Below are 26,495 nucleotides of genomic sequence, written 5' to 3'. Positions count from 1 at the left end.
GGCTATACTTTCCTTTAATACATTGTCTAACTGAATTGGCAAGCGTAGGTAGAAAATCGCATTCCAGTTTTAACATCAGAAACACACTAACATTTACCCCTTAGATTTAAGGTGTACGAAGAGTTTCATAGACCAAGAAAATGTTATCATCTGTGTAAGAACATTCGGCCAAATTGTGCACATCCTTTCAGTAAAAGTTCCTACAACCATTTGTGTTTATAAGTAATCATATTTGTTGGTTTGAGATTAGGGTAAACAAGAAATCCACTGGTTAGTTTCCAGAAATACAAATGCACTGTCCAACTGCTAAGTGAATTTGAAATTCTCTCAAACCATTTTTTCTTAGACGGTGGAAATGAAAACGTCCTTAAGGATATTTGTCATAGTCTTTATTAGTCTCATTAAAGACAAATGGAAGGCCATGGTTTTTGACAGCGGGAATACTGTTCTTCAATCTTACACTCTGAGCAAAGATCGGGGGGAGGTCGGTGGGGAGACTTACTTGTCCTAGTAAGTCACAGTAAAGTCACAGTACTTCAAAGAATAAGTACGGTCAGTTCTGCTATAACGTTTGTTTTGAAAACATGAATTTGTTCCCAACATGATTAATACAAAGGAAAAAAATATATATATATATTTTAGATTTTCTTTGTTGGAGAGAGAGAGTGCTGAAGCAGGGGGAGCAGCAGGCAGAGGGAGAAGCAGGCTCCCCTGCTGAGCCAAGAGCCTGACGTAGGACTCCCTCCCAGGGCCCTGGGATCATGGACTGAGGGCAGATGCTTAATGGACTGAACCACCCAGGCGTCCAGCAAAGGAACAATTTGCTCTTAATCCAAATTTCCTAACTTTGCCTTTGCTTATGCAGGATTTCATCCATGAGAAACACTAGGTGAACGCAAAAAATGCCCCCAATTCCGGGGCACAGCACGGGAAGACAGAAACGCTCACACTCACCCCAAACCAACCTCCAAGTGAACTCGGTCCTCCTGTGCCGGCTTCACGTGCCACACCCATCCAACTCAGGTAACCTCACTTCCAAGTAATTCCTAAATGGCAACCCTCTGGATGGTTTCCTCTCTCTTTATTTCTCTTTCCTCTTAGTCTACCTTGTATTTTCCCTAGTCTCTGTTTTTTTCCCCCCTCTACTGTTCTTTTTTCTCACTCTTTCCCTCTCACTCCCTCTCGTACTTGTCCTCTCTTACAGAGGGGGGTGGGTGTGGCAACCAGGGGGCTTCCACTAGCAACTTCAAGGTCAATGGTCATGTCTACATACAAGGTACATATTTCTTAACCACTTCACAGGTCTAAAACAGCCTCCCTTTTCCCCTCAGAGTCCTGTCTTTTTTAATGTATCACAGATGATGTTTTTGAATGTTGTTCTCGAAACTCATTTTTCCTACCTTGTTTTTTCCCCCCACATGATTTTGCACAGGGAGGGATTTTTAGGAACACACATGTCACATGTCACTTTATAGTGGAACCAATTGTAGGGACTTTCACATGTATATAGCTCTTCCCTCTCTCATCTGTATGTTTTCTCTCTTGGGTCTTCGATATTTGATATAGGCATTAAAACAATCCCCATCTATAATCTGTTCTCAAATTATAAACTCTGGTAACCCAGTAAAAATACACTACAAAACCTGACTCAAGGAACTCAAGGGTGACCTTTCCATTATCTAAGGTTCAGCATTTCTCAGGGAGACAAGGAGGACCATGGCTGCACCCATAATTATAATAACAATTGGTGATCATTATGCAATTGCTACAGAGTGATTTGAAAACTGTACCCCAGGTGAAGGTTAACGATATAAACAGACCACCTTTTGTCAATGCTAAATTTATTTTCTCTAAGGGCACCTCCGGAAAGATGCAAATTGACTTCAATTTCTTACAGAAAAGCATCCATAATAACATCAGTTGGTTTGGGGTGTACAAAGCTAAGGATGTATAAAAAACAATTCTCATGGTTTGGTCTTTCAGTGCTTGTTTTTTGGTCAAATACCCATAATTCTCATTTTGGCTTCTCAGAATGACTAAGAAATGCGTTTTAAAAAAGGACAAGGCAATAAAAAGGAGAGCATTCAGTTTCGTATAAACTTTATCAGTCTGGCCATAAACTTGCAGATAGACCCCAAGAATCCTTCTGTTATGGTTAATGGCTTCAGTCTTTCATCCTCATCGATTGCCTTCTGCTCCCAAGCTTCCCAGAACACTAGCAGGATAAGCATAAACCCTGCTTTGGAACCATCGCTAGAGCCAGCCGCCTTGTTTTTAAACTGGAATCCTACCTACGGCGTTCAGTAATTCCACAGAGCCTCATGGGCTGATTATGTGGATGGGAATGAGTAGAATGATGGGAGAAAGGGTAAAGGAAAAGGGGGTGATGAAGATACGTGAGAAGGGAGAGAGGAGCAACGAAGACACATTGGTCTGAGTCTATTCCAAGACCGAAATGGAGGAGTCATTGAAAACGTTCTGTAGGATCACTCGGCAGAGGGAGTCGTCATAATCTCAGCAGTAAGCATCACCAACATCGTTCTTGCTTTCTTCCTTGTTCATTTTTATTTTTAGTGATGGTCAGCGGGGTGTGGGGGGTAACCACAGAGTGTAGTTTCACAACTAGAATGTTTTCGTTCTATACAATGTGTTGTTGAGACTGCCAGTTGCTCCCCAAATGCTTCCCACCTTCTTTGGGCGCACAGCTAGATTCCATCTGTAGCTCATCATGGCCAGCCAAGAAGAGTCTCACCTGGGGAATGAGGCCAGGGGGGTAAGCCCGTCCTGTGCCTGTCTTAGAAACCTCCCCCATGCATGTCTCCCTGTCTCCTTGTGCTTCTAGCTAAACGAGATGGGGTAGGCTACAGCAATCCTGAAGATGACAGAGCCTTATCATCTGGGGTCTTTGAATGAGTGCATGTAGGAGTGCCACTCCCACCAACCTGCACACCCATGCATGACTGTTCCAGAAGAAAGAAATATACTTCTGTTCTATTAACCCACTGCACTGGGGAATTTCTCTTTGTGACTATGGCTTAGCCTATCCTTCCACAGACATGGAAGATATGTTCCAAATCTGTAGAGGGGAGGTTCTCAGCCAGAGGGCATTCTGTCCCTCAGAGGATGTTTGGCAACATCTCGAGATAATTTTGGTTGTTACAAAAGGAGATACCCTTAGTGGGTAGAGGCCAGGTTTGCTGGGAAGCACCCTACAATGCTCATGACTGTCCCCCACACCAAGAATCGTCCAATCCAAACTATCTGTGGTGCTCCTGTTGCAAAACTCTGCTCCAGAGAGAGTGAGTAGAGGGCAAAAACTTTGAACATTATGCTAGATTCTAAGAGAAGGTTTACAATAACAGTGTAGACTACTGGTAAAAGGAGTGGGCTCTGGAAAGAGACCCAAGTTTTAGTTCCAGTTCTACCACTATGTGGCCTTGGACAGCTTACTTAACTTTTTGTACACTCAATATTCTTGTGCTAAAATAGGAAAATTATAATAATATCCATATGAGGGGGCCGTGAGTGAGGATGGGGCTCAAGCCGGCGCCTGATATACGTATGGTAAGCCTGCAAATATTAATTGCTGTTCATGTTTATTTCTTAATATTTTTGTTGTTATCAAGGTGCATATTTAGGAAATTTAGAAGTGTCTGGTACATAGTGTGTTCACAGCTGTTGGGAACCAGTGAGATGGTAGAAATGGTCACAAAGCCCAAGGCTGTCACATTGATGTCATTACTGTCTACATGCGCTCAGGAGAAGCTGAACAATATAGGTATATTAAATAATATTCCTAAGTTTTCAGTGAAGTTCTAACCATAATGATTTGGAGAGAATCTTAAACCAGCAGTGTCATTATGCACACACAAATTCTTGTGAAGAGCCAATAGCTACTCTTCTAGGCTACTTTTATGTATCAACTCTGCCAACTTCTACTCACTTTGCTGTCACTAAATGCTGTCCTCCGCCTTGAATATTTGCATTGTTAATACCTTCTGATGGATTGCAAATAAATAGAACATTCAACATGGGCCAAATCATCAGGACCAGAAAAAAAGTGAAAACCCTGGTCTCTGCCCTCCCTCCCACGTTATATTATAATGCGTAGAAAAGATGAACACTCAGAACCACTGTGTTGAAACTGAAGAAAACATAAATAAATGGAAAAATAGTCTGTGCTCCTGCGTTGCAAGAATTAATATTGTTAAAATGTCTGTACTATCCAATGCGATCTATAGATTCACTGCAATCCTTATCAAAATTCCAATGGCATTTTTCATAGGACTAAAACAAATAATTCTAAAATTTGTATGGAACCACAAAGGACCCAAATAACCAAAGCAGTCTTGAAAAAGGAAAAAAAAAAAAAAAAAAAAGAAGCAGCAGCAGCAGCAGCAGCCAGAGGTATCACAGTGCCTGATTTCAAACTATAATACAAAAGCTATACTAACAAAACATTAGAGTCTATTTTCATGTGTGGTGTAAGGAAATGATCCAATTTCATTTTTCTGCATGTGGCTGTCCAATTTTCCCAACACCATTTATTGAAGAGGCTGTCTTTTTTCCATTGGACATTCTTTCCTGCTTTGTTGAAGATTAGTTGACCATAGAGTTAAGGGTCTATTTCTGGGCTCTCTATTCTGTTCCATTGATCTATGTGTCTGTTTTTGTGCCAGTACCATGCTGTCTTGATGATGACAGCTTTGTAATAGAGCTTGAAGTCCGGAATTGTGATGCCACCAACTTTGGCTTTCTTTTTCAATATTCCTTTGGCTATTCGAGGTGATCCGAAGGGGCACGTGCACCCGAATGTTTATAGCAGCAATGTCTACAATAGCCAAACTATGGAAAGAACCTAGATGTCCATCAACAGACGAATGGATAAAGAAGATGTGGTATATATACACAATGGAATACTATGCAGCCATCAAAAGAAATGAAATCTTGCCATTTGTGACGACGTGGATGGAACTAGAGGGTATCATGCTTAGCGAAATAAGTCAATCGGAGAAAGACAATTATCATATGATCTCTCTGATATGAGGGAGAGGAGCTGCAACATGGGGGGTTAAGGGGGTAGGAGAAGAGTAAATGAAACAAGATGGGATTGGGAGGGAGACAAACCATAAGTGACTCTTAATCTCACAAAACAAACTGAGGGTTGATGGGGGGAGAGGTGTTGGGGGGGGTGGGGTTATGGACATTGGGGAGGGTATGTGCTATGGTGAGTTCTGTGAAGTGTGTAAACCTGGCGATTCACATACCTATACCCCTGGGGATAAAAATATATTATATGTTTATAAAAAAAAAAAACCAAAAACCAAAAAAAAACACTAGAGTACTGGCATCAAAACAGTCACATAGATCCATGAAACAGAACGGAAAGCCCAGAAATAAACCCATGTATACATTGTTCATTAATTTACAAAAGAAGAAAGAAGAATATATAATGGGGAAAAGATAGTCTCTCCAATAAACAATGTCAGAAACACTGGACAACCATATGCAAAAGAATGAAAATGGACCACTTTCCTATATCATATACAAAATCTAATTCAAAGTGAATTAAAGATTTGAATGTAAGACCTGAAACCACAAAACTGCTAGAAGAAAATGTAAGTGGTAAGCTCCTCAACATCAGTCTTAGAGATTTTTTTTTTGGATCTGTCTCTTCAGATAAGGGTGACACAAGCAAAAATTAACAAATGGGACTACATCAAACTAAAAAGTCTCTGCAAAGCAAAGAAAACCACCAACAACATGAAAAAGGCAATGTACTGAATGGGAGAAATATTTATAAATCATATATCCAATAAGGGGTTAATATCTAAGCTATATAAAGAACACATATAACTCGGTAACACAAAACCAAACAATCTGATTAAACATGGGCAGATGATCTGAATAGATACTTTTCAAAGAAGACACCCAGACGGCCAATAGGCACATGAAAAGATGCTCAGCATCACTTATCATCAGGGACATGTAAATCAAAACCACAAGGAGATACTATCTCCCATTATCAAAAGACAAGAAACAACAAGTCTTGGCAAGGACGTGGATAAAAGGGAACCCCACACACAGTGGGAGGGCAGCTTGGTGCAGCCACTGCGGAAAACAGTATGGAGTTGCCTCAAAAAATTTAAAATCAAGCTACCATATGATCCCCCAATTCTATTTCTTGGTATTTGTCCAAAGAAAATGAAAACACTAATTTGAAAAGATATCTGCATCGTTTTCATTGCAGGATTGTTTATAATAGATATGGATATGAAGATATGGAAACAACCTAACAACTATGGATAAATGGGCAGATAAAGACGGGGTATATGCATACAATGGAATACTACTCAGCCACAGAAAAGAACGAGATCTTGCCATTTGTGGACCTGGAGGACATGATGCTAAATGAAATAAGTCAGTCAGAGAAAGGCAAATACCGTAGGATTTGACTTTTATAAGTGGACTTTAAGAAACAAAACAGACAAAACCAAATGGAACCAAGACGCGCAGGTACAGAGAACAGAGTGGTGGTTGCCAGAAGGAATGGGGGTTGGGGGTGGGGTGCGACATAGGTGAAGGAGATTAAGAGGTACAAACTAGTTATAAAATAAATAAGTTATGAGGATGTAATGTACAGCACAAGAAATACAGTCGATAATATTGTATTAACTTTGTATGATGACAGATGGTAAATGGGCTTATTGTGATCACTTCGCAATGTCTATAAATGTCAAATCACCACATTGTACACATGAAACTAACAGGATATTGTGTGCCAGTTATGCTTCAATAAAAACAAACAAAAAGAGAAGTGGAAAGAAATCACCATGTTTCTACCTTCTTTTGTCATTGAGGTGGAGAGAGAAGAGAATGAGGTAGGACAGGGAAGAAGGGAACTCGATGACAACAACAACAATAATAAAGAGGTCTGGACATGCATAGCCGAGGTGAGATTGCGGGGATTAAGTACAGCGATTAGATGTGCTATTTAAGGAATAGCTCCAACACAAGCAGAAAACTATTTAACAGGTTTGCTTCTAAATTATCATAGATCTTAAATGGTTTTAAGAAAGATTTCATTCACCCATTATGATAAAAGCCCTTAGAGAGAAAAAACAAATAGAGACATTCAAATAAAAGTACTCAAATGCCACGTAAAAGAAAAAGTACATTAAATTGTGCCAAATCCCACAGTGTAAGTTCTTTATGAAATCCACCCACGTAACAAGCCTTCATTAAAAACAATTCCTGCCAAGTCCTACACTCCAGCATTGAACACGTATTTCCCCCAGTATTCAAAAAACTCTACATGACCTCATAAAAAGTATCATATAATAAATGTTATTTAAACTGGAGGGAAAGTATTGAGTGAGGACATCTGCAAATAAGAAGGTAGTAAAAGCCATGATAGTTCACCTCTTCTCAACAGCCTTCTCCCTTGGTTCAAGACCTTTCTCCTCTTCTCCAGGGTCCTAAGCAGTTAGTTATGGCTGGTGCAGAGAGGTCCCATAGAGAATCCTGTTTTCACGGCTAAAGGAAGAGAGTGGCAGAGACACGAACTGCTCCCTTTCCACACCAAACAGTCTTGTTTCTCCAAGGGGTCCAAAGAAAGCCAGACTTATCAGAAAACCACATCCAAATCCACAGCAGTGTCCTAGAGGGTGGGGTGGCCCTGGACAAAAGCCTACTCAGATTCCATTCTATCTGAGTCTGAGTCTCTAGCTAAGTCTCTAGACAGAGAAAATGGCGGACAGGCCCTCCAGACTACTCAGGCCTGGTCACGAGGTTTCTTTCCTCCCCCCTGCAGATTTGAGAGAAGGCTTGCTTCCCAAGTGTAAGAAGGTTATTCTTCTAACTTAGACATGGTGCTTCCAGTACCAAGAGCGACCTCTTCTCGAAGCCACGGCAATGCGGCAGAACAGCTTTCAGTGCGTTCCACGTCACCAAGCGTGTGAAAAGCATCCTTCTTTTCCTCCACCTGCCCTGACACTGTGTACACTATCACGCACTAAACAAAGAGTCCCTGTAGACTGGTAAACACAAGAGCTGGGGGGTCGGAGATCAACATTCTATAATCCTTGTTCAGCTACGGCTTCTGGACAATGCTGAATGCTCTCGACAAAGCTATGCTTAAGGTTTTGGCTCTTTAAGTTTCAAACATTAGGGCTGGGATACTCACTTCTCAGCTTTTTAATACAGTGTGTGGACGAGGGTGCTTGAAAAGAATTTTAGCTCTCTAGACGATGGTAGGAAAAAGCAAACTCATGTTACGCTGAGTGTTTTACCCACTTTTTTCTACTAAATACGTATGTCCTCAGTGTTCCAAGAGATGATTTAATGGAGCATTTCTTACAGTTCAAAGATGCTATTTTGTAGTAGGGAATTAACTTCTAATTGTACAGCATCATATAACATTATGGACTATTTAAAAACTTTCCTGAAAGGCTAAAACAGGCCATAAAGGATATCTGGGGCCAAATCTTATGAGGCTTTCAAAGGCTCTTTTTATAGATCATTTAGGAAGATTAAAGAAACCCCCTCTACCCATGAGAGTCCCCACTCAGTCATTGTAAGGTTCCATCAAACATGAAAGAGATCTTTTCTACTTTCCAACCACGGATTTCTGTCTCTTCACAAACTGTCTCATTGGCTATTTTACTTTTAACTTTTAAAACTTGCTTTCTTATTTATTACCTCATTTTATCTGTGAATGCTATTAGGAGCCACACATAGAAATGGAAATAACAGCTCCATAGTTCCTTTGAGAAGGGGGGATAGTCAAGATCTCTCCTCTCTTTCTTTCCCTCTTCCTCTCTCTCTCTCAAATGTCAAGACTACAAAATTAGATGACTAGCAGGTCGGGCAAAGAAGCAGAGGATGGAGTAGCCATGGCGGGGAGGGAGGCGCAGAAGGTTCACAACAAAGGCTCTGGTGGAGGAGAAATAAAGAGCAATAGGGATAAGAATAATATTTTTTTAATGTTCAGGAAATAGGAAAGGAAAAAGACCTATATATTTGGGATTAATCTCTCTACATATGGGATAAAAGGCAGATAACCTTTGTAGGTGTAACCAACATCTGGGGATTCTTTTGCCTAAATAAGGTTGGAAGGATCTCTTCTCCAAAATCAGTTACTCTGGGACCAAGTTGAACAGGTCAAAGCACATGGTGTTAATGCCTCTCTCTCTCTCTCTCTTTTTTTAATAAAAGATTTTATTTTTATTTTTAAACTTTTTAAAGATTTTATTTTTAAGCAATCTCTACACCCAATGTGGGGCTCGAACTCACAACCCCGAGATCAAGAGTTGCATGCGCTGTGGACCAAGCCAGCTGGACGCTCCTGTGTAAATGTCTCTTAAATTCTATGTATATATCAGTGATCTTTCACAAAAGTGTTTCCATTTATAAATCCTACAAACAATTCTAAACCTGACCTGTGGAGATGATGTATGAACATGGTACAAGGATAAAAATGTGCTACTTACAGGGGAAATCGATTAAGTTGAAGATGGCTGTCAAGGCGCATTGGTTAGATGGGATTCAGTTAGGCAGTGAGCAGAAAATCAGAAATGTGCTCCTGCTTGGATGAAACGGGACTTACCAGTATTTCCATAAATGCTTAGATTTTTTTTTTTTTCCCCTCAGAAATAATTCTTGCTGACAAGGAGCCGACTAACAGGTTCCACCCCTTAGGTGTGGTGAGAACCTGTATTAGCAGGTCTGCTACCGAGCAGCTCTCTTCCCATGTTAAAATTCTGCATTTGAAAAAATTGAGGATGGGAGAGAAGTCAACCACAGAACTCTAAAAATAAGAAACGGATCGAGGAAAATACATTTGAATGGCATGGACACTTCGTATTTTAAAAGAATACTGATATTCACAGTCTTCACTGGGTAGAGTTGTTGCATGTGGAAAAATAAGTGGTTGTTCTTCGTCAAGGGGAGAACTAGATAAAAGGAGTCTAAGTGTTCTGTGAAAACTGTGCTCTGGAGGAATAGGGGTGGCCCCATAACAAAAGTATGTGTGGAAAATCCTGTGACAACTAATCCCTCATCTGAAGAGTCTGGCATTTTCCAGGTGGAGAGGGTAAAAAAGCCAAAGCATTCTGGTGAATGCTGGAACCCAGCGGCATTTACTTCGACCTACATGGGTGCCTCGCAGGACGTTTGGGACTTCTGTCCCCTGAGTCCTCTTCCTCCTAACACCCTTCTTCACCTTTCCTCTCCCTAATGATGTGTCACCTCAGATTTTCAATGGATACACTGGAAATAATCCAACTGCACACAAAACAGTAATGCTGGGATCCCCGGGTTAAATTTTTTTCCTAATGAAATCGCTTGCCGTGGTGCGCTGACTAACCTGCTTATTTCTGTGAAAGACTTCGGGTAAAACACGGCGTAGCTGAAGGGCAGCCCCTCTCAACTGGCTAATTCGGAGGAGGCTGGTGATGAGGATATGAACATCTGGTAATAACAGGCACTAACTGCTTACTGTGGGCCACATCCTGTTCTAAGAGATTTCATGGATTTTTTAATTCTCACACTAATCCTATGAGGTGGCTATTTATTAGTCTCATTTTAGAGTTAATGAAACACAGGCAGCATTTCATAGCCTCAAACTCTGGCCCCTGGGTCGAACCTAGCCCTAAAGTTTTACTGGAAAACTCGTACCCATTCATTGACGTAGTGTCTGTGGCCGCGTTAGAGCTCCAACAGCAGACCTGAGCGGTTATAAGGGAGACCTTAGGGCCCAGAAACCCTAACATTTACTTTTGCGCTCTTTATAGAAAAAGTCCCCCAACCCCCAGTGTGAAGTACGGTTAATTCACCGATCATGGGGGGAAAAAAAAGGCAAGAACATCTGGGCAGCTTGGAATAGAACTTCTACTCAAACTTTCTTAGCAAAAAATATCCTGTCTTTATCGGTCCCCTTTTGTTCAGATCTTGCCCGTTTCCTCTCACCAAAGTTTATCACCCAGCTTCAGAAGACAACAGGGTTCACGGAGTATGAGTTCAGTAACTTACGGTTTCTCTCTCAGTATGGTGAACTTTGGTAGGTGGAGAGATTTCCAAGAAAGAAAAGAAAGAACAGCCCAAAGAAAGCTTTGACGGGCATGAATTTCGTGAGAGGCTGCAACATTTTTGGCAGTTTCACAGGTATTTCTTCGCAAGTACAAATGACATCATTGTTGAAATTAAAAAGAAAATTGGCCTTCTGTATTCTACATTTGGTATCACATATTGTTTTGGTTGAGCATCAATTGATTTTTCTATTTTTACCGGGAAGTTATGTCATAACTATTTTTAGTAGACAGTGTCTGGTTCTGTCATTTATGGAACTCAACACACAATTATGCCTCAGAATCTTTTTTCTAAAGCTCTAAGAATGCATGTATTTGGTGCAGAATGTGCTCATCAGCAAATATTCCACTCTACTCTGAAGCATTTTAGATTAAAAGTCTAACCCAGGAAGTGGGCACTAACAACTCAAAGAACTTGGTATAGTCCCAGGGGGCAACATGGGTCCAGCTTTACAATATGTAAATCTGCCTTTGAAATAGTCATATTTTTCTTCATTCATTGAGAATGCGTTAACATCTGAGGTGCGCTGGTAATTTTTACTTCATCCTTAAAAACCTATCGATAACTCAAAGTCAATTCATAACTCAATTTCCAGAGTACCTAATCAGGTCCATCAGCTGAGCCTGATTCATACAATACACGTGAACTTGTGTACTATCAAAGTGAACAGAAAGTAAATGCCAGAGGCAAGACAAAGCCCATGGTTTTTCCCTAACTTTCCCCACCGTCCCCCAAACACCAGCCAACAGAGAACAGCATGGGACAGTGGCTCCGAAGTTCGTGTGAATCCCTTGGGGACCTTCTACCATCCCTCTGCCGGGGTCATACTCCAGGACCTCAAAGTCACAGTCTCCGGAGGTGTGGCACAGGTATCAGTACCTGTCTGGGAAGCTCCCAGACACCAGCAGACAATTGTGATTAAGGTGGACATAGCCGGAGGGACTCGTCTGGATGGGTACACCTGACCTCAGCCAGTCAGGTCGCTTCAAGTCCGGCTCCAGTGTGGGGCTCTGGGGGGGTCGGGGGGAGTTATTAATACCGACTGGTGGTCGCATGGACACCCCATTCTTGCTTCGAACACAAAATTAGTGCATTGTTGCAAATACGAAAAGGATTTTTAACACAACGAATATGGTCCTCGGGTTCCTCTTACGTGATGATCTGTTTCAACATTCACCCCATTTCTGCGGCTTAGGAGACAAAACATCCTGGACACCTGGCTTTGTTCATTATTTTGCAAGCCTATCTCTCCTGCACGACAAGCTTTACAAGAACCCAACAAAAAAGTCTGCCTTACCTCTACGATGCTTTTCAAGTCCTGCACGTAAGTCCTTTCGGTCTCTAGTATCTCCTGAACGACTCTATCCACGTAGAGGAGCTTGGGGCTTGTGGCCGACGACGGGCCACCTGTCCTGCTCGTCCCGTGGGCTTCCATCCTCCGCGGGGCCCGGGGCGGAGTTGCTGCGCCCTCGTCCGTGCTCCGGGGCCCTGCAGGGAGGTCCCGCGGCAGCTCGCTGCTGGAAAACGGCCGGGCTGGAATCAGCTCCAGGTTTATGGCCCCGGCTTCCTTATCTTGGTGAAACAAGCCCAAGTGGCTGTTGGAGACTAAGGTCATTCTGCTGCCAAAGGAACCATGGCTGTCCCGGGAAGAGGCGGAGGACGACGTGGAGCCAAAGCTGACCGGCCGGTCGCTATCGGACAGCTCCATGGCCTTGGGTTCCTGGGCGCCGGGACGCCTGGAGGAGGTCTTGTGGTCGGGAGTTCCTGTTACAGCTGATGGCACTTCAGGACACAACAGGTGCACATCTGTAGTCATTTAAAAAAAAAAAAGAACAGCAACAACAAAAAAGACAAGGTAAGTAGTTTGAAATGACATCAGACCGGGTTTAGAGGAGCTGAAAACCTAGCCTAAATGTATACACAGTCCAAAGCCAAAAGGTAGTGAGTTCATGACACAAAGAAATGCAAAGGCACCCACGACCGGTCAAGTTGCAAAGTCAGAGTTCCTCAAGCATCACCTGGGAGCATGAGAGAAATGCAAAGTCTCAGGCGCCACCCCAGACCTCCCGAACTTCACTCCGCATTTTCACAAGACGCCAGCGCCGGGTGGGCACCGAGTGAACAAGAAGCCTGGTAGCCGCGGCCTCAAAGCGGGATCAGCTGGAAAGACTGTGGCCGGCAGGTTGGTCCAGATCCACCCAATCAAAGGCTCAGCCATCAGGGCGCGAAGGCTCTGTAGCTTTAACAAGCACAAGGGAGTCTTCTGTGCTTAAAACACACCCTCCGTGATTCCCATGGAACCTCACGAGCACTGATCGACATTAGAAGTATTCCACTCTCATTCCGCAGAATTTGAAGCTACCCTCCTGGATCCTCCACTACTTACTGGACGCTGACAAGTTCACGTTTTACTTGGATACGACGGGAAAGAAAAAGTGTTGCATGGACAATAACTTTCTGATACTGGGCAACAAAAGCCAAACTGTTAAGACCCATACCTTCTTTCAACTTTTCCTTCTCAACACAACACTACTCTCAGTCTCTACTTGCAAGCCAACATCCCACTTGTGCATATGAAGTTACACTATTACAGAGGATACCTGATGAACTACAACAGTCCGCACACAAAGTTAGACAACGTGGCAGTGTGACTATACAATTAAATAATGTAGAAACTCAATTATGAGAAAAATGACATATTCGTAAAGAGATAGGGCCGTTAGTGTTTAGAAGTGGGCACTAGAAGAAACTAAGGGCAAAGTCAAAATGTCATTTAATGTATGCAGCATTTAAATCTTGAAGCCCTGAGTGGAATTGAAACTCACAGAAGCCATTTTGGCGAAACACACAAAGTTCTGGTCTTCATTTGCGAGGCAGGACCAAGGTTGTTTTCCCCTAATGAGATCCCACGTTTATGGAACAATATACCTTGCAATGAAGGGTGTGATGAATGAAGACAATGGCTTTGTCTTAACTGGTTATCTTACCGCGAGGGTCCAAGTTTATGGGTTTTCTTAGAAAAATACAAGAGTGCAACTTATGTTTGGGAGTTTATAACAAAACACACAATAAGAAGAATCTAGATGAGTGATCATTTTTCAAAAGGAACATGAATTTGGTTTGGTTCTATAATAGAGATTGTCAAGGAGCTGGTAGCGATGTTTCTAGAATCTAAAGAATCTGTACATCAGGTCTATATTGTTCCACATCCTAACTTTCTCTAGATAGTTTATATTCATGGCCAATAGTAGTGCCAACTTATAATGCAAATATGACAATTATAAATATAGAATAAAAGAACTAAATTGGGTCAATAAGGAATGGTAAGAAATGCGTAAGAAATGAGTAATTTATCAGCATAACCACTACCACATGGTATAAACTTGCCACAAATTTTTAAAGCTTTTGCAATATTCTTTCTGCTTGCCCTATAACAACTTTATAGCCTATTAAATATGGATTGGTTATAATAGTTAAAATGCACTTGCCCTAAAAAGCCTGATCTAACTTGACTATGGCAAAAATCCAAGGACCAGCCAGGCATGTAGGTGTGCTTACAGCAGAAGACACTTGTCCACACTTGGGACTGGCGTTAAGAAAGTCCTAGGCAGTTGAAAGTAGAAACATACCCAGCAAGGTTTTTTTCCCCCTTCATGATGGCATCCATCATAACCATAACTATGAGGTTGATCTCACTTTCAGAAATGGGCACTAGGGGCGCCTGGGTGGCTCAGTTGGTTAAAGCCTCTGCCTTCAGCTCAGGTCATAATCCCAGGGTCCTGGGATGGAGCCCCTGAGTCGGGCTCTCTGCTCAGTGGGGAGCCTGCTTCCTCCTCTCTCTCTGCCTCCTCTCTGCCTACTTGTGATTTCTGTCAAATAAATAAATAAGATCTTAAAAAAAAAAAAAAAAGAAATGGGCACTACATTGAGAATTATATGATTATTCTTAAGCTCTTCAAGGTACAATGAGGCAATGACTTAGTACGGAAAATAAACTGCATATACTATCCATGAAAGCCAGGGGTCTGGAAAGGTTCAGATCAAGCTACTCCCAAACCATCTGGACACACCTTCTCTCCAGTACGGAAAACTGAATTTCACAGTTATACAGCTCTTAGCATGACAATATCCATTGTCATGATTGGTGTAAATGAACACAATAGAAGACTTGCTTCTTTACTTTTTGCCAAGTTAGCCACCCAATACTGGGACTGAGGGATTAAAGGGGAACAAAAGTTGCCAGGTGTTTCAGAGGAGTCCATGCTGGGCTGCGAGGGATGATAGTGCTTTTTACACTTTCAGAGATAGGAAGAAGTAGGATATGAACTCAGATCAATAGGGGTCCCTTCACAGATAAATCTTCTTCTTTTTTTTTTTTTTTTCAAAGATTTTATTTATTTATTTGACAGACAGAGATCACAAGTAGGCAGAGAGGCAGGCAGAGAGAGAGAGAAGCAGTCTCCCTGCTGAGCAGAGAGCCCGATGCGGGGGCTCGATCCCAGGACTCTGGGATCACGACCTGAGCCAAAGGCAGAGGCTTTAACCCACTGAGCCACCCAGGCGCCTCCATGCATAAATCTTAAATGGCAGCATGAATTTGGGCCCTGTTCCAGGTAAGGCTTCCTATATTCTAATACCGGGCCATGTATTCTAGACCACTGGGCAAGCCTCTTCTTCAGACTGCCAACCAGGCTCTTTTAAAATAGATTATTTATTTGGCATCTGTAATATTTAAGCAAGCTAACTGCCCCGAATTAAGCACCTTCCAAAATTACCAAGGACAGAAGTGAAACATTTAATGCTAGGTCACATAATAGTATCTTAATATGAGACTACATTTGCTAATGGATCACATTTTTATGTTGATTCATTGCTTAGAAGATAATTATAGTTTTCTCGCACAAGGAAATGGACCTCATAAAAACTGCTTAGTCTTGCTCTCACCTCCCTTGAAATAATTGAAAATTTCTACCCTGTCTGGCTTATTCTTCTGAATATGGCACACCGGTCACTGATCTTTCTTTCCAGAGCACCCCTGGTCAACGCAGCAGCCAGTGGCCGCATGTGACCATCAAGCACTTGAAATGCCGCCAGTCCAAATCGAGACGTGTCATAAGCATAAAACATATACCAGATTTCAAAGACTTAGTACGAAACAAAAAAAGTACAAAACACCTCCTTAATAATTTTTACATTAGTTACACGGTAAAATAATTGGTGGGCATAATGGTTTGGATAAAACATCTTCTTAAAATTATTTTCACTGGTTTCATTTTGCTTTTTTTAATGTTGCTGCTGGAAAATTACAAATTTTATATGTGGCCTGCACTGCATTTCAGTTGTACAAGGAAGCCCTCTAGATCATTATATTGTTCTGTAAGATCTAAATCTACTTCCTTATCATGCAAATAACAGCAAATGGAGAGGTGCACACAATTCCCAGGTTGTCTTTTCTTCCCCTCCTCTCATTAATACACCATATTGTTGAGTAATAAAAACAGAACTGCAAGGCAGTCTCTGTACTAGATACTGGGGTAGTCATTCCCCTGGTAAATGGAAACACCCAGATGGAAGCTGCAGAGCAAAAAAGCCCCTTTCTCTACCTGAGGGAAGGATGCTGACAGGTTGTATTAACATTTGGCTACTGTGATGCTTTTTCTTCTTATAACCTCTCTCCTTTCTTACCAAAACCCAAACCCTGGGCGATCTCAGAGCACCCTCTGAGAACTTGCCCACCATTACTGATGGCCCAGTCAGTGGGTCTTCTGACCATGAATATTCTAAAATAAACGGGTTCAGCTGCCTGGAAGGCCTTGCTTGATCCATCTGATCCTTGGTAAACCCAGAGGTGGTGGTGCCAGAAGCCCACATCGAGGGTCTTCATGGACTTCAAGGTCTTGGAATCTTCATGATTCTTGGAGCCAGAAGTGCTGTCAGCCTCAAAGCCATTAACAGACAGTATTCTTTCTTGTGTCATCCTCAGGGAAAAGAAAACAATGCCTACAGAGCTCCACTTAGGTATGCCTTCCCACATTTTACTTCGTGACCGGTCTCTCTCTAATTGTTTCTAAGTGAGAGAGCTTTAATTCTTTGGCTCTTCTTTGTTTGCTTCTTCCATCATTTTAATTGCTCTCCTTTGGAATGTCACTGTCAGAATCAAAAGCAGGACTTCTTGGCTCTAACTTGTCCAGGCTGATTTAGAGCGGAGGCGGAACTCTCCATGGCAAGTAAAGCCCAGGCTTCCGGTGACGGTGTTTACATGTTGAAGGAGGGGACGACAGAGGGGTCCCCAGGTGACCACTCCCTGTCGCAACCCCCAAGGGGAGCTTCACAAGGCAAAGCAGAACACTATGCATGGTGGGGGCTGATGCGTGATCAGGATTTCCAAGTTCTGTTCATTGCTATTCTAGACTTCAAATACCTACTCTGAGTTCCTTGGCTGGGCAGTCACGGAAATCGAGAGAACGTGTTGTGCTCAAGACCAATGAATATCTAAAATTATGTAGTTCCTTATTATACTGCCTGTGAATTTCTCAAAAAGGGGAAACCGACAGAAACACTAACATATAAGCAAAAAGTCCTTCTGTCATTTAATCCAGAGCCAGTCTTAGGTAGAGCCTCAGAGTTATAGACAAATAAAGCAAATGAAAAAAAAAAAAACTTTTTAGAGTTGAAGTTATAAGAAATACCCATTTCTATATGTCAAAGACAATACTTGGTATTTGAGGAGAGTCCTCCTCTGCTCTACACCTCAGAGATAATGGACAGCTCAGTAAATAAAAGCCCCCAGGAAGCAACATGTATTTCTACCTCTTGGTTTTCTAAAATACCAACATGCTTCTTGCATTAATGGCAAGGCCAGGGCTGCAATTCCACCTGTTCCTTAATGCTCAGAGTATTTACTCCTGGTAACATGTAGTTCTTTGGTAATAAAGAAGTTAAAAAAAAAAAAAATCATACTACCACGTTAGTGTCTTAGTTTTGACCGAAGAACTATGGCGATGCAAGATGCTAACATTAGGGGAAGCTGGATGCAAGACGCAAAGGAACTCTGGACGATCTCAGAAACTTTTCTGTAAATTCAAAAATTTCCCAAAGTAAATAGTTTAAAAAACCATGTTCCCATAGAAGAGTCAGTTAAGTCAGTACTTGTACAAGAAGATCAAGAATGGGAAAAGATGTTTTGTAAAAACGCTCATGTTCAAATAAGAGGCGAGAGGTTGAATGAGAAAACAAAAACAGAGATTCTTTCAAGCTCTCTAAGGTCTTTTACCAAACATTCAGGGAATTTATGAATGGATTCCCAGGCCGCTGGATGGAAACTAAGGGATACAGTGACTACTGTAGTTGATAGTTAATGCGGCTGATTTGCAAAGTGCCTCCGCTAAGTGGTGACTCTAGAATTTCTCCATTCGAGGGCACAGGCATGCCAGTTGGGTTAAAAGGGAATTCCCTTAAGGCTTTTGATACAAATGCAGCTATTTTTACCTTTATGGTCAGCTTCAACGAGTAGAGTTTCAGCTGAGTACACCTCCCAGCCTTCCCACCATACATAATAACAGCATGGCGGTCAAGTTCTCCTCGCCAGTAGAAGAGGTAAGTGCCCCTCTGCCTTGTGTCTCTCAAGCATTCATCATCATTCCTCCACATTCCTTCCATTTCCATGGGAACCCAGTTGGAGCAAGGACCTTGTCTGAACCATGAACATGGCACAATATGGAAGAGCTGACACGCTGGAGAAACCATGTGGTAGGAACACACTGACAGGGAGAGAGAGGTTCGAGCAGCCCTAACTGTTCCGGGGGCCTTCTGTTTGAGTGTGTCCAGCCGAGGTCCCAGCTGTGCGGCTGAGAAGCTTCTGAGGCGACCTCCGCACTGTCATGTCTGCCTGCATTTCATGAGTCCCAGATTCAGAACCCAGAGCAGAGCCTCTTCTGAACTCCTGACTCACAAAACCTGGAGAGATTATAAATGATTGTTGTTGCTGCAAACCACTAGGCTTGGGAATGAATTGTTGCATAGCAAGAGATAACCTGAATTATCTCTTTCTTTTTTTTTTTAAAGATTTTATTTATTTATTTGACAGATGGAGATCACAAGTAGGCAGAAAGGCAGGCAGAGAGAGAGGAGGAAGCAGGCTCCCCACGGAGCAGAGAGCCCGATGCAGGGCTCGATCCCAGGACCCCCGGATCATGACCCGAGTGGAAGGCAGAGGCTTTAACCCACTGACCCACCCAGGCACCCCCTGAACTCTATTATGACAGATTAGCTTGGCCATAATATGCCATAGCTTTAACTTGGCATCAAAATTATCCTAAAAAAAAGAAAAAAAAACCTCAAATCAAATCAAAACAAAATAAAGCCTCAAAGTTCATTCACATGTGTCATTACTTCTTAAAATTCTTAAAATTTTATAGGGGAGAAAAAGAAACAGAGAGGGCTCAAAGTTGGACTGTGAATCAGAGACTATGGTTTCTGATTTCTAATCCACTATCCTTTGTGCTTGGATATAGATGCCTAAAACAGTAGCGCAGAAAAGGCCCTTAGAGATCAGGAAATACACTTAAACATAAGCTCCTCGCATAAAGCACAAGGTACCAATGTGCCGAAAGCCGAAAAGGCTTACACAGTGTGTGTGTGTGTGTGTGTGTGTGTGTGTGAGAAAAAATGAATAGGTACCCAACCATGTGTATAGAAAAAGCTCAGAGGACCAGCCAGAAATTAGTTTATGACATAACACTCTCTCTTTTTGTTGGAGGGTTTGCATTTGTGCCCTGGCTCTGTACCATCAAGGTTTGTACTACAGTCTTTGGGTTTCAGGTTTCCTTACGTGTAAGTTACGTGGCCAAGCTACATGATTTCCCAGGTCCCAGCCAACCTTCAGGGTGCGAATCCACCCTTAAAATAAACAGCAAGTCCTTTCCTAGCTGGAATCACAGCATATGCAGTCAATGCAAAATAGCAATTTTCTTCTACATCCTACTAACGCCGGGTCTTGGATACTAACATGTAATTCACTGACTGCCAAGGCTATTAAGAAAAATCTATATTTTTAATGTGGATTAAAAAATCTATGCTTCAGCTTCACTTTGAATAGCACCGTCCTGTTAGTGTGGAAATACTAGTTTCAGGGCAATAACTGAAAGAGGATAGCTATATTAAGGCTCTATCTGTATTGAACACACTCAGTTCCCAAAACATTTCCGCACAGTCGAAAAGGAGGCATTAGGCTAAATAACATTTTCTGGGGGGTGGGGGGTAGGCAGAAGGAGGAAGAAGAAGAGGAGAAATTCAAGTGACTAACAATAGCATTCTGAATAAAGAAATCCATCCACAAAGTACACTAAACATTTTCTTAGAGAAAAAGAGGAAGAGAATTCTAAGTGTTAACAATAGAGATCTGAGCAAATACATCCATCTAGAAGGAACAATATAAAACTATTAAATGTCATGTCCTTTCAAATGCTGAAGGGTGTAGAAAATGGTCAAAATATGCAGTTTGGTAAAATACATGGCTTATATGTACAATGTGATCCCAATTTTGAATGTAAAATGCCGCATTAGAAAAAAGATTGAAAGGTATAATAAAATATTAGAACTGGTTTTACCAAGTAGGAGCACAGGTGATTTTTTTTCCTTTCATATTTATCTATAAATATGACTTTTTCCTACATGTGTATTGTTTTTATACTCTGAAAAAAGTTATTTAAAAAAATCAAAGCCGCAACCTCAGTTTGTAACAAATATTTAAATATTTTATATTAAAATAATTGATTTTTATGTTCAATGTGATTAATGGAAATGAATGCCATATATCTTCTTTGAGATATATAACTATGACCATTAAAACACTATTAAATTAATATAACTATTTAAACAATAAAAATAAAATCAGATTCCAACATGCAACAGTGCTGAATACAACACATGCCTCCTTTACTCTGACTAGTCCTAACAAAAATATTTCTTATCGATAAATACTCAAAATGGATAGTACATTTACTTCTTCCACTTTGGTTCCCACTAGACTTAGACTACATTTCACCACTACAGTTGCTAAGCCCCAAATTTGCAGACATTTATTCCAGCACCCTTTTGCTCAGCCTGCAATAAACCTCAGAAAGAAAAGCATATTAAAATACTGGGCATTCGATGCACAACGACTTGGGATTTTCCTTTTCCCTCCAGAACCACAAACATCAGCTCTCTAGATATTTCAACCTAACTTTAAGTAAAGATCAGAAACCCAAACCCAACAAGGCAAAAACTGTTTCAGACCCCAGCTCAGATGGAGGAAAGGAAAAAAAAAATCACCTTCTGGACTAATTCCATTGTTGGATAACTTGTTTCCATAGATCGCATTCAGAGCAGAACTGTTGTAACATATCCCAGCAAGCTGAGGTCCCTGTGCAGAGGAGAAGAGCCCCTGGGACGGGTTCTCACCTGGGCGGACCATCTCCGGAGGCTCCAAGAGGGAAGGCACGAGTTTGTCCCCGCAAGAGCATCGATCCTTTGGGGACATTCACGTGGGCACCTACCTGTGCTCTCCCCAGGCCAAGCCACATCGCCTGCCTTCAGCTGATGCAGTGACCTCACCGGCAGCGCAGTCAGGTAAAACAAGGAGCCTTTACTAGTCCGTGCAGCTCCTTCCGTAGAAATATTGCATGAGTCAGCTTTTATCTCTCAAAACCCAACACACAAAGGCTTTACAAAAACCTGATTTGCAACTTTCTCACTGCCTTTTCCCCCCTGGTGTGCAGACCACAGACTTCAGCATCACCGAGAGCCTTAAATGAAACATGACATCATTCAATTGAGAAACGGGACAATAGACACCACTGTGGGTAACTTGAAAATGCACACTTCGCTGAGCACCACCCTGGGCCTGCCATTCTTTTGTGAACATCAAATACAACCCACGCTCGCCTAAAGCTGCTTGGGCTTTACCTTCCTGGCGCTGGCCACCATTCTCATTAAATTCCACAAAAGCAGCAAGATCTGGGGAGCGCTGATATTTTCAAGTTCACTTCCTGAATTATAAGTATGTTTCAAAGTAAACGGACACATCTCTAACTTAAGTTTTAAAGTGAAGTTGGTGGCAGCGAATTACACAGTTGGAGAAAGCCTGGCACTTTGTTTCCTTTAACGAGATATTTAATACAGTTTTAAGTAGGCAAAGTTAAACATGAATATATTTAGCTTGATTTTTTTAAAAGACAGCGTTTAAAAATCCATCTAAAGAAAAACACCTAAAATGTAAACTCGTAGGCATTTCTTAGAAAAACAGTCAAATTCTGTGATCTTATAATTCATAAATACGCAGTAGGAAAGACAGAATGTATGAACTCCAACATTCAGTACAAGAGACTTCCAAATTATTTTGGATTTCGATCTCCTTAAGGCCACCTGTCCTTGAAACGCTATATGTATTTTTATAGAAAGACTCAAAGTGTCCATATTTGAAAAAGATACTGAGTTCTTTAGATGAAGGGTCTTCAAAAGTACAAAATGTTACTGAAAATGGAAATGACGGCACCATGGAGTTAAAACTCAAATTATGGATTATGCCCACGTATAGACACGGAAATCTAAACTCTTTCAAAGGATCAAAGTCCTTTAAATAGACGTTTCACTTAAAGCATTCGTTTGTGGTTATGGAAAATAACATTAGCTGATCATCTTTAATATAGCTATTCCTCTCATACCTATTAAGTGATTTCAAACTAACAACATAATAGGATAATTTGCTTGACTGCCTATTTCCTTTCAAATAAGGCTGAACATATGCAAGGCCACTTAAGTAAGCCATTTTGATGGAAACTGATCAGTCCGTTCAGAAGACAACTCTTGGAATGGTATCTCTCCCACAAAATTCACCAGTTTGATGGAAATTACTGTATACAGGTGCTGGCACGGAGTTTGCGGGGCAGGGTCCTTCCCTGGGCTGGGGGCCTCTCTTAAGCCGCCAAACCGACCTCCAGGGCATTCTCTCTTGCCCCGCAAACGAACCCCCCTAGACTCACGCCCAAGACCTCTGTTTTTGCTTAGCTAAGAGTCAGCTCAAATCTTAACAAGCTTCACCGAGTCTTCCACAGCAACTCCAGCCCCCTGTGCCTTCCACTCGTTAAATGGTTCTGTGGTACACGTAGAGTCTCACGCGGTCTCCTATTTAATTATTGTTTAATCGCCTCGCCTCTCCCAGGATTGTCAGCCTGGGGAGCAGGGAACCTTCCTCTCCTGTAGATTTGATCTTCGCGTGGAAGAAACCAAGAGCTAAATTCTTAGACATGGTAGGATATATAGAGGCTCCTGGCGGGGCTCCTTGACTCATTTCTTTTGGGTCCACATTTTCACATCCCAAGTTATCATTTTTAGTTTCCATTTTCCACTAAAGTATTATTGTACTTGGAATTTTTTTTTTTTTTTTTGCCAAGAAACATTTTTTAAAAAGATTTTTTTAAATGTATTTTTGCAAGAGAGAGAGAGGGATAATAAGAATGGGGGAGGGCCAGAGGGAGATAGAGAAGACGACTCCCTGCTGAGCAGAGAGCCCGATGCAGAGCTTGATCCCAGGGCCCTGAGATCATGACCTGAGCCGAAGGCAGAGGCTTTAACCCACTGAGCCACCCAGGCACCTGGCCAAGAAACATTTCTTAGAAGCCACTTCTGAAAGATGCTATGTACATTATAAGCAAAAAAATATCCACTGGGGATACCTGGTGGTCTGTAAGTGTCTCTGTGACCCGACTTGAAAGACAGCTGTGTGGGGACAGCACAGGGCGTATTTGGTTCCATGGGTCAGTCATTTGTCACTTCACCTGTGTTTTCTGTTTTCCAAAATCATCAAGTTAAGAAGGAAACACCATTCCTATCATTCACAAGTAACTGGAAGCAGTCTCCATCACACCTGCATGGTGTGGTTTATAGGAATTTAAGAATCTAGTCTTTTAAAATCTAGCTTTTTCAGAGCAGGGGAACACACACACACACACACTATTTTTGCCCTTCTATTTATCCCAGTACCACGTGTTTGCTAAATGAATTAACATAGGAACAGAGCACAAGGTCCCAGGAAGGACAATGCAGAGACCTAACAGCGAAGAGGAAGAGAAAAGGGAAGGGAAGGGAAGATTTCTTGAGTGACATTCAAGGTTCTTTCACACCTGTGAGCAGAGGAGCCTTCTGGGCCTCCGTGTTTTCTTAAGGCCTCTCTCTGCCCCACCTTCCTCTGCAAGGGTTTCGCTTTCCAGTCCGTCCCATCTCTGAGCCCACGCATCGCTCGCACCAGCTGGTACCGGTTCCTACAGGTTCCCCGCCGGACTTCTGTGCATGGAGCGAGATACATCCCAGGGCAGGCAGACGGCACCAACACTAGCATCCTTGCTGCTTCTTCCCGTGTCGTTGATCTGCCAGTATTAACAGCACGGAAAAAGACTGCTCAGCAAAGTCTCCTTGTAGATGCTAGTCAGATGGGCCGCAGATGCGCTGCACACGGATGCCTTGTTGGGCGAAAAAGATACTCTTCTTACTGGAAAGCGGCTTTTGTTGGTTCACGGGCAGCACTAGTTACACAATCAGAAAGAGCAGGAACGATTCCCAGTATCCCCGCCAGGGGTGGGGGCCCAGGAGTGAAAGAACAGCACCCACAGAAGCCACGTCTACGGCCAGCAGGCACCGACCGGCCAGCCAGCCAGCCCAGTGCAGTCCGCCCTTGTGGCCTAATTGGAAAAGGACCAGAAAGCCCCGCTATTTGAAAACATCCTTTCCCAGAAATCTGCCACAGGACCTGCACATCCACTCTGAGAAACCAGCTCCTTTGGGTTTAAGGTATAAGTTGTCAGTTAACACTCTCATCTCACCTGGGAAGGGTTAGGGAGTCATCGCCACAGTAGTGAGAGTTAGCCAGGGCCACCGCATCCTTCCAAGGAACTGTATGGGCCTTTTAGAAGGAGCCAGAATGGGATTGTCAGAGGGAGGACTGGAGAGGCTGATGGGGAAGCAGAGAGAGCACACAGTTCTAGGGGCATAACAAGGTCTGACCTCATTACAACAGCTCCAAGACGCTGGGCGACAAAGGGTGACAGAATATCCTGGAGAAAGGAAGAAAGACAAAGGCGCACACACTGTTTTTGTTTTTTTGTCTTTTTAAATTCAGGGAAAGATTTTGCTTGATATAATCAATACTGGATAAGGCAGGTTTAGAAAATAATCTCGCATTTTCAGATACAATGTTGCTAGAAGTCCCAGGGGGCTTTGTTTCAAAACACAATTAATATTTTATACACAGAACCTAACAACTGAAATCCTGGAGCGGGGGCCTGGTTATCTTCCGATCTGAGATACTGCTATTGTAACACATTTCCCCAAACAGACGGTAAAAGCAACGGTTTTCTGAAGCACAGGTCATTGGCAGAACATTCTTCGTATTTTTAGTCTATTAGAACTCTTTTCTTTGAAAGAACACGGCACAAGATTACCTTTTCCTAAGTGCATGCGACAGAATAAATATGACAACATTAAAGTCAGTCGCCTGCCAAGAGGTGCTACACAGCCCCACTGATGTCCCTTAGAGGACACACTGACCTTCCTCCTAAAAGTGAGTTTTAATGTACTAACACCCTTCTGCATCACGGATGTTTATTAAAAATCTATATACACTCTTCCAGACAGCCTACTCTAAACCCAGAAAATGTCACTAACCATAAATCCTTGCTTTGTTACACAAACCAAGCTATATACTTTGTTGAACAAACAAAAAGCTAATCTTTTTTTCTTTCTCGAAGACTCTTCTCAAAGTGAAATAATTTTAATGGTAAGTGAATTTGTCTTTGCAGATTTAAAAAGTGCTCTCGACAAAAGACTCCGATCTAAGGCAGACAAAAGCACTCGCATATAGGAGAAATTACAGTATCTTTTTTTCGTTAGCCCTGAAGTATTGAATCTGATCATAGAAACCAAACTATAAATAATAAATGGTTTCCAGGACTCAAACCATCCAACTGAAAACATAATTCGTCACCGCCCACTGTACTTAAACGTTAGTACCGAGTCATGGTCATAAGAATTTTAGGAAACAAACACACAAAGCCCATTATGCACATCACTTTCTGATAGTCGACCCTTACCTCGCAATCAGGTTAAAGCATTTAACTTTAACTTCTCCATCATGTGTCAGTCGGCCGTGAAAGCCAGCTGAGATCGCCTGGAAGGAAGGGCACGTACTCCAGGACTTTAAAATTCTGCTCTGTCAGGAGTTCGTGCATGGGCTCATTCCTCTGACTCTATGACAGTCACTAGCTCTGCTTTTCACTCTGTCCTTTTATAAGGATATTGTGGTCTTTATTGTCCAGAGATGATGAAATCAAGTCTTGGTTATTTCTGAACAATTTTTAGATATCGAGCAAGCA

At 42.1% G+C, this 26,495-nt stretch overlaps 1 protein-coding gene across 4 annotated transcripts in view; it reads right to left on the bottom strand.

Moving 5' to 3' along the window:
- Positions 1–26,495, bottom strand: part of PLEKHG1 (pleckstrin homology and RhoGEF domain containing G1) — a 218,483-nt gene that overhangs the window by 78,588 nt on the left and 113,400 nt on the right. For 2 of the 4 annotated variants that reach the window (XM_032836355.1, XM_032836354.1), the window contains one exon: positions 12,386–12,894. In XM_032836355.1, the coding sequence (XP_032692246.1) occupies positions 12,386–12,894 (509 nt within the window). Of the gene's footprint in view, positions 1–12,385; positions 12,895–21,402; positions 21,475–26,213; positions 26,330–26,495 lie in introns of those variants that run through there. The other 2 variants (XM_032836356.1, XM_032836353.1) reach the window with 2 other exon arrangements.

Source organism: Lontra canadensis, unplaced genomic scaffold, assembly GCF_010015895.1.
Source record: "Lontra canadensis isolate GAN:19392208 unplaced genomic scaffold, GSC_riverotter_1.0 scaffold92, whole genome shotgun sequence".
Taxonomy (NCBI): Eukaryota; Metazoa; Chordata; class Mammalia; order Carnivora; family Mustelidae; genus Lontra; species Lontra canadensis.
This window is presented reverse-complemented; position numbering and strand designations above follow the sequence as displayed.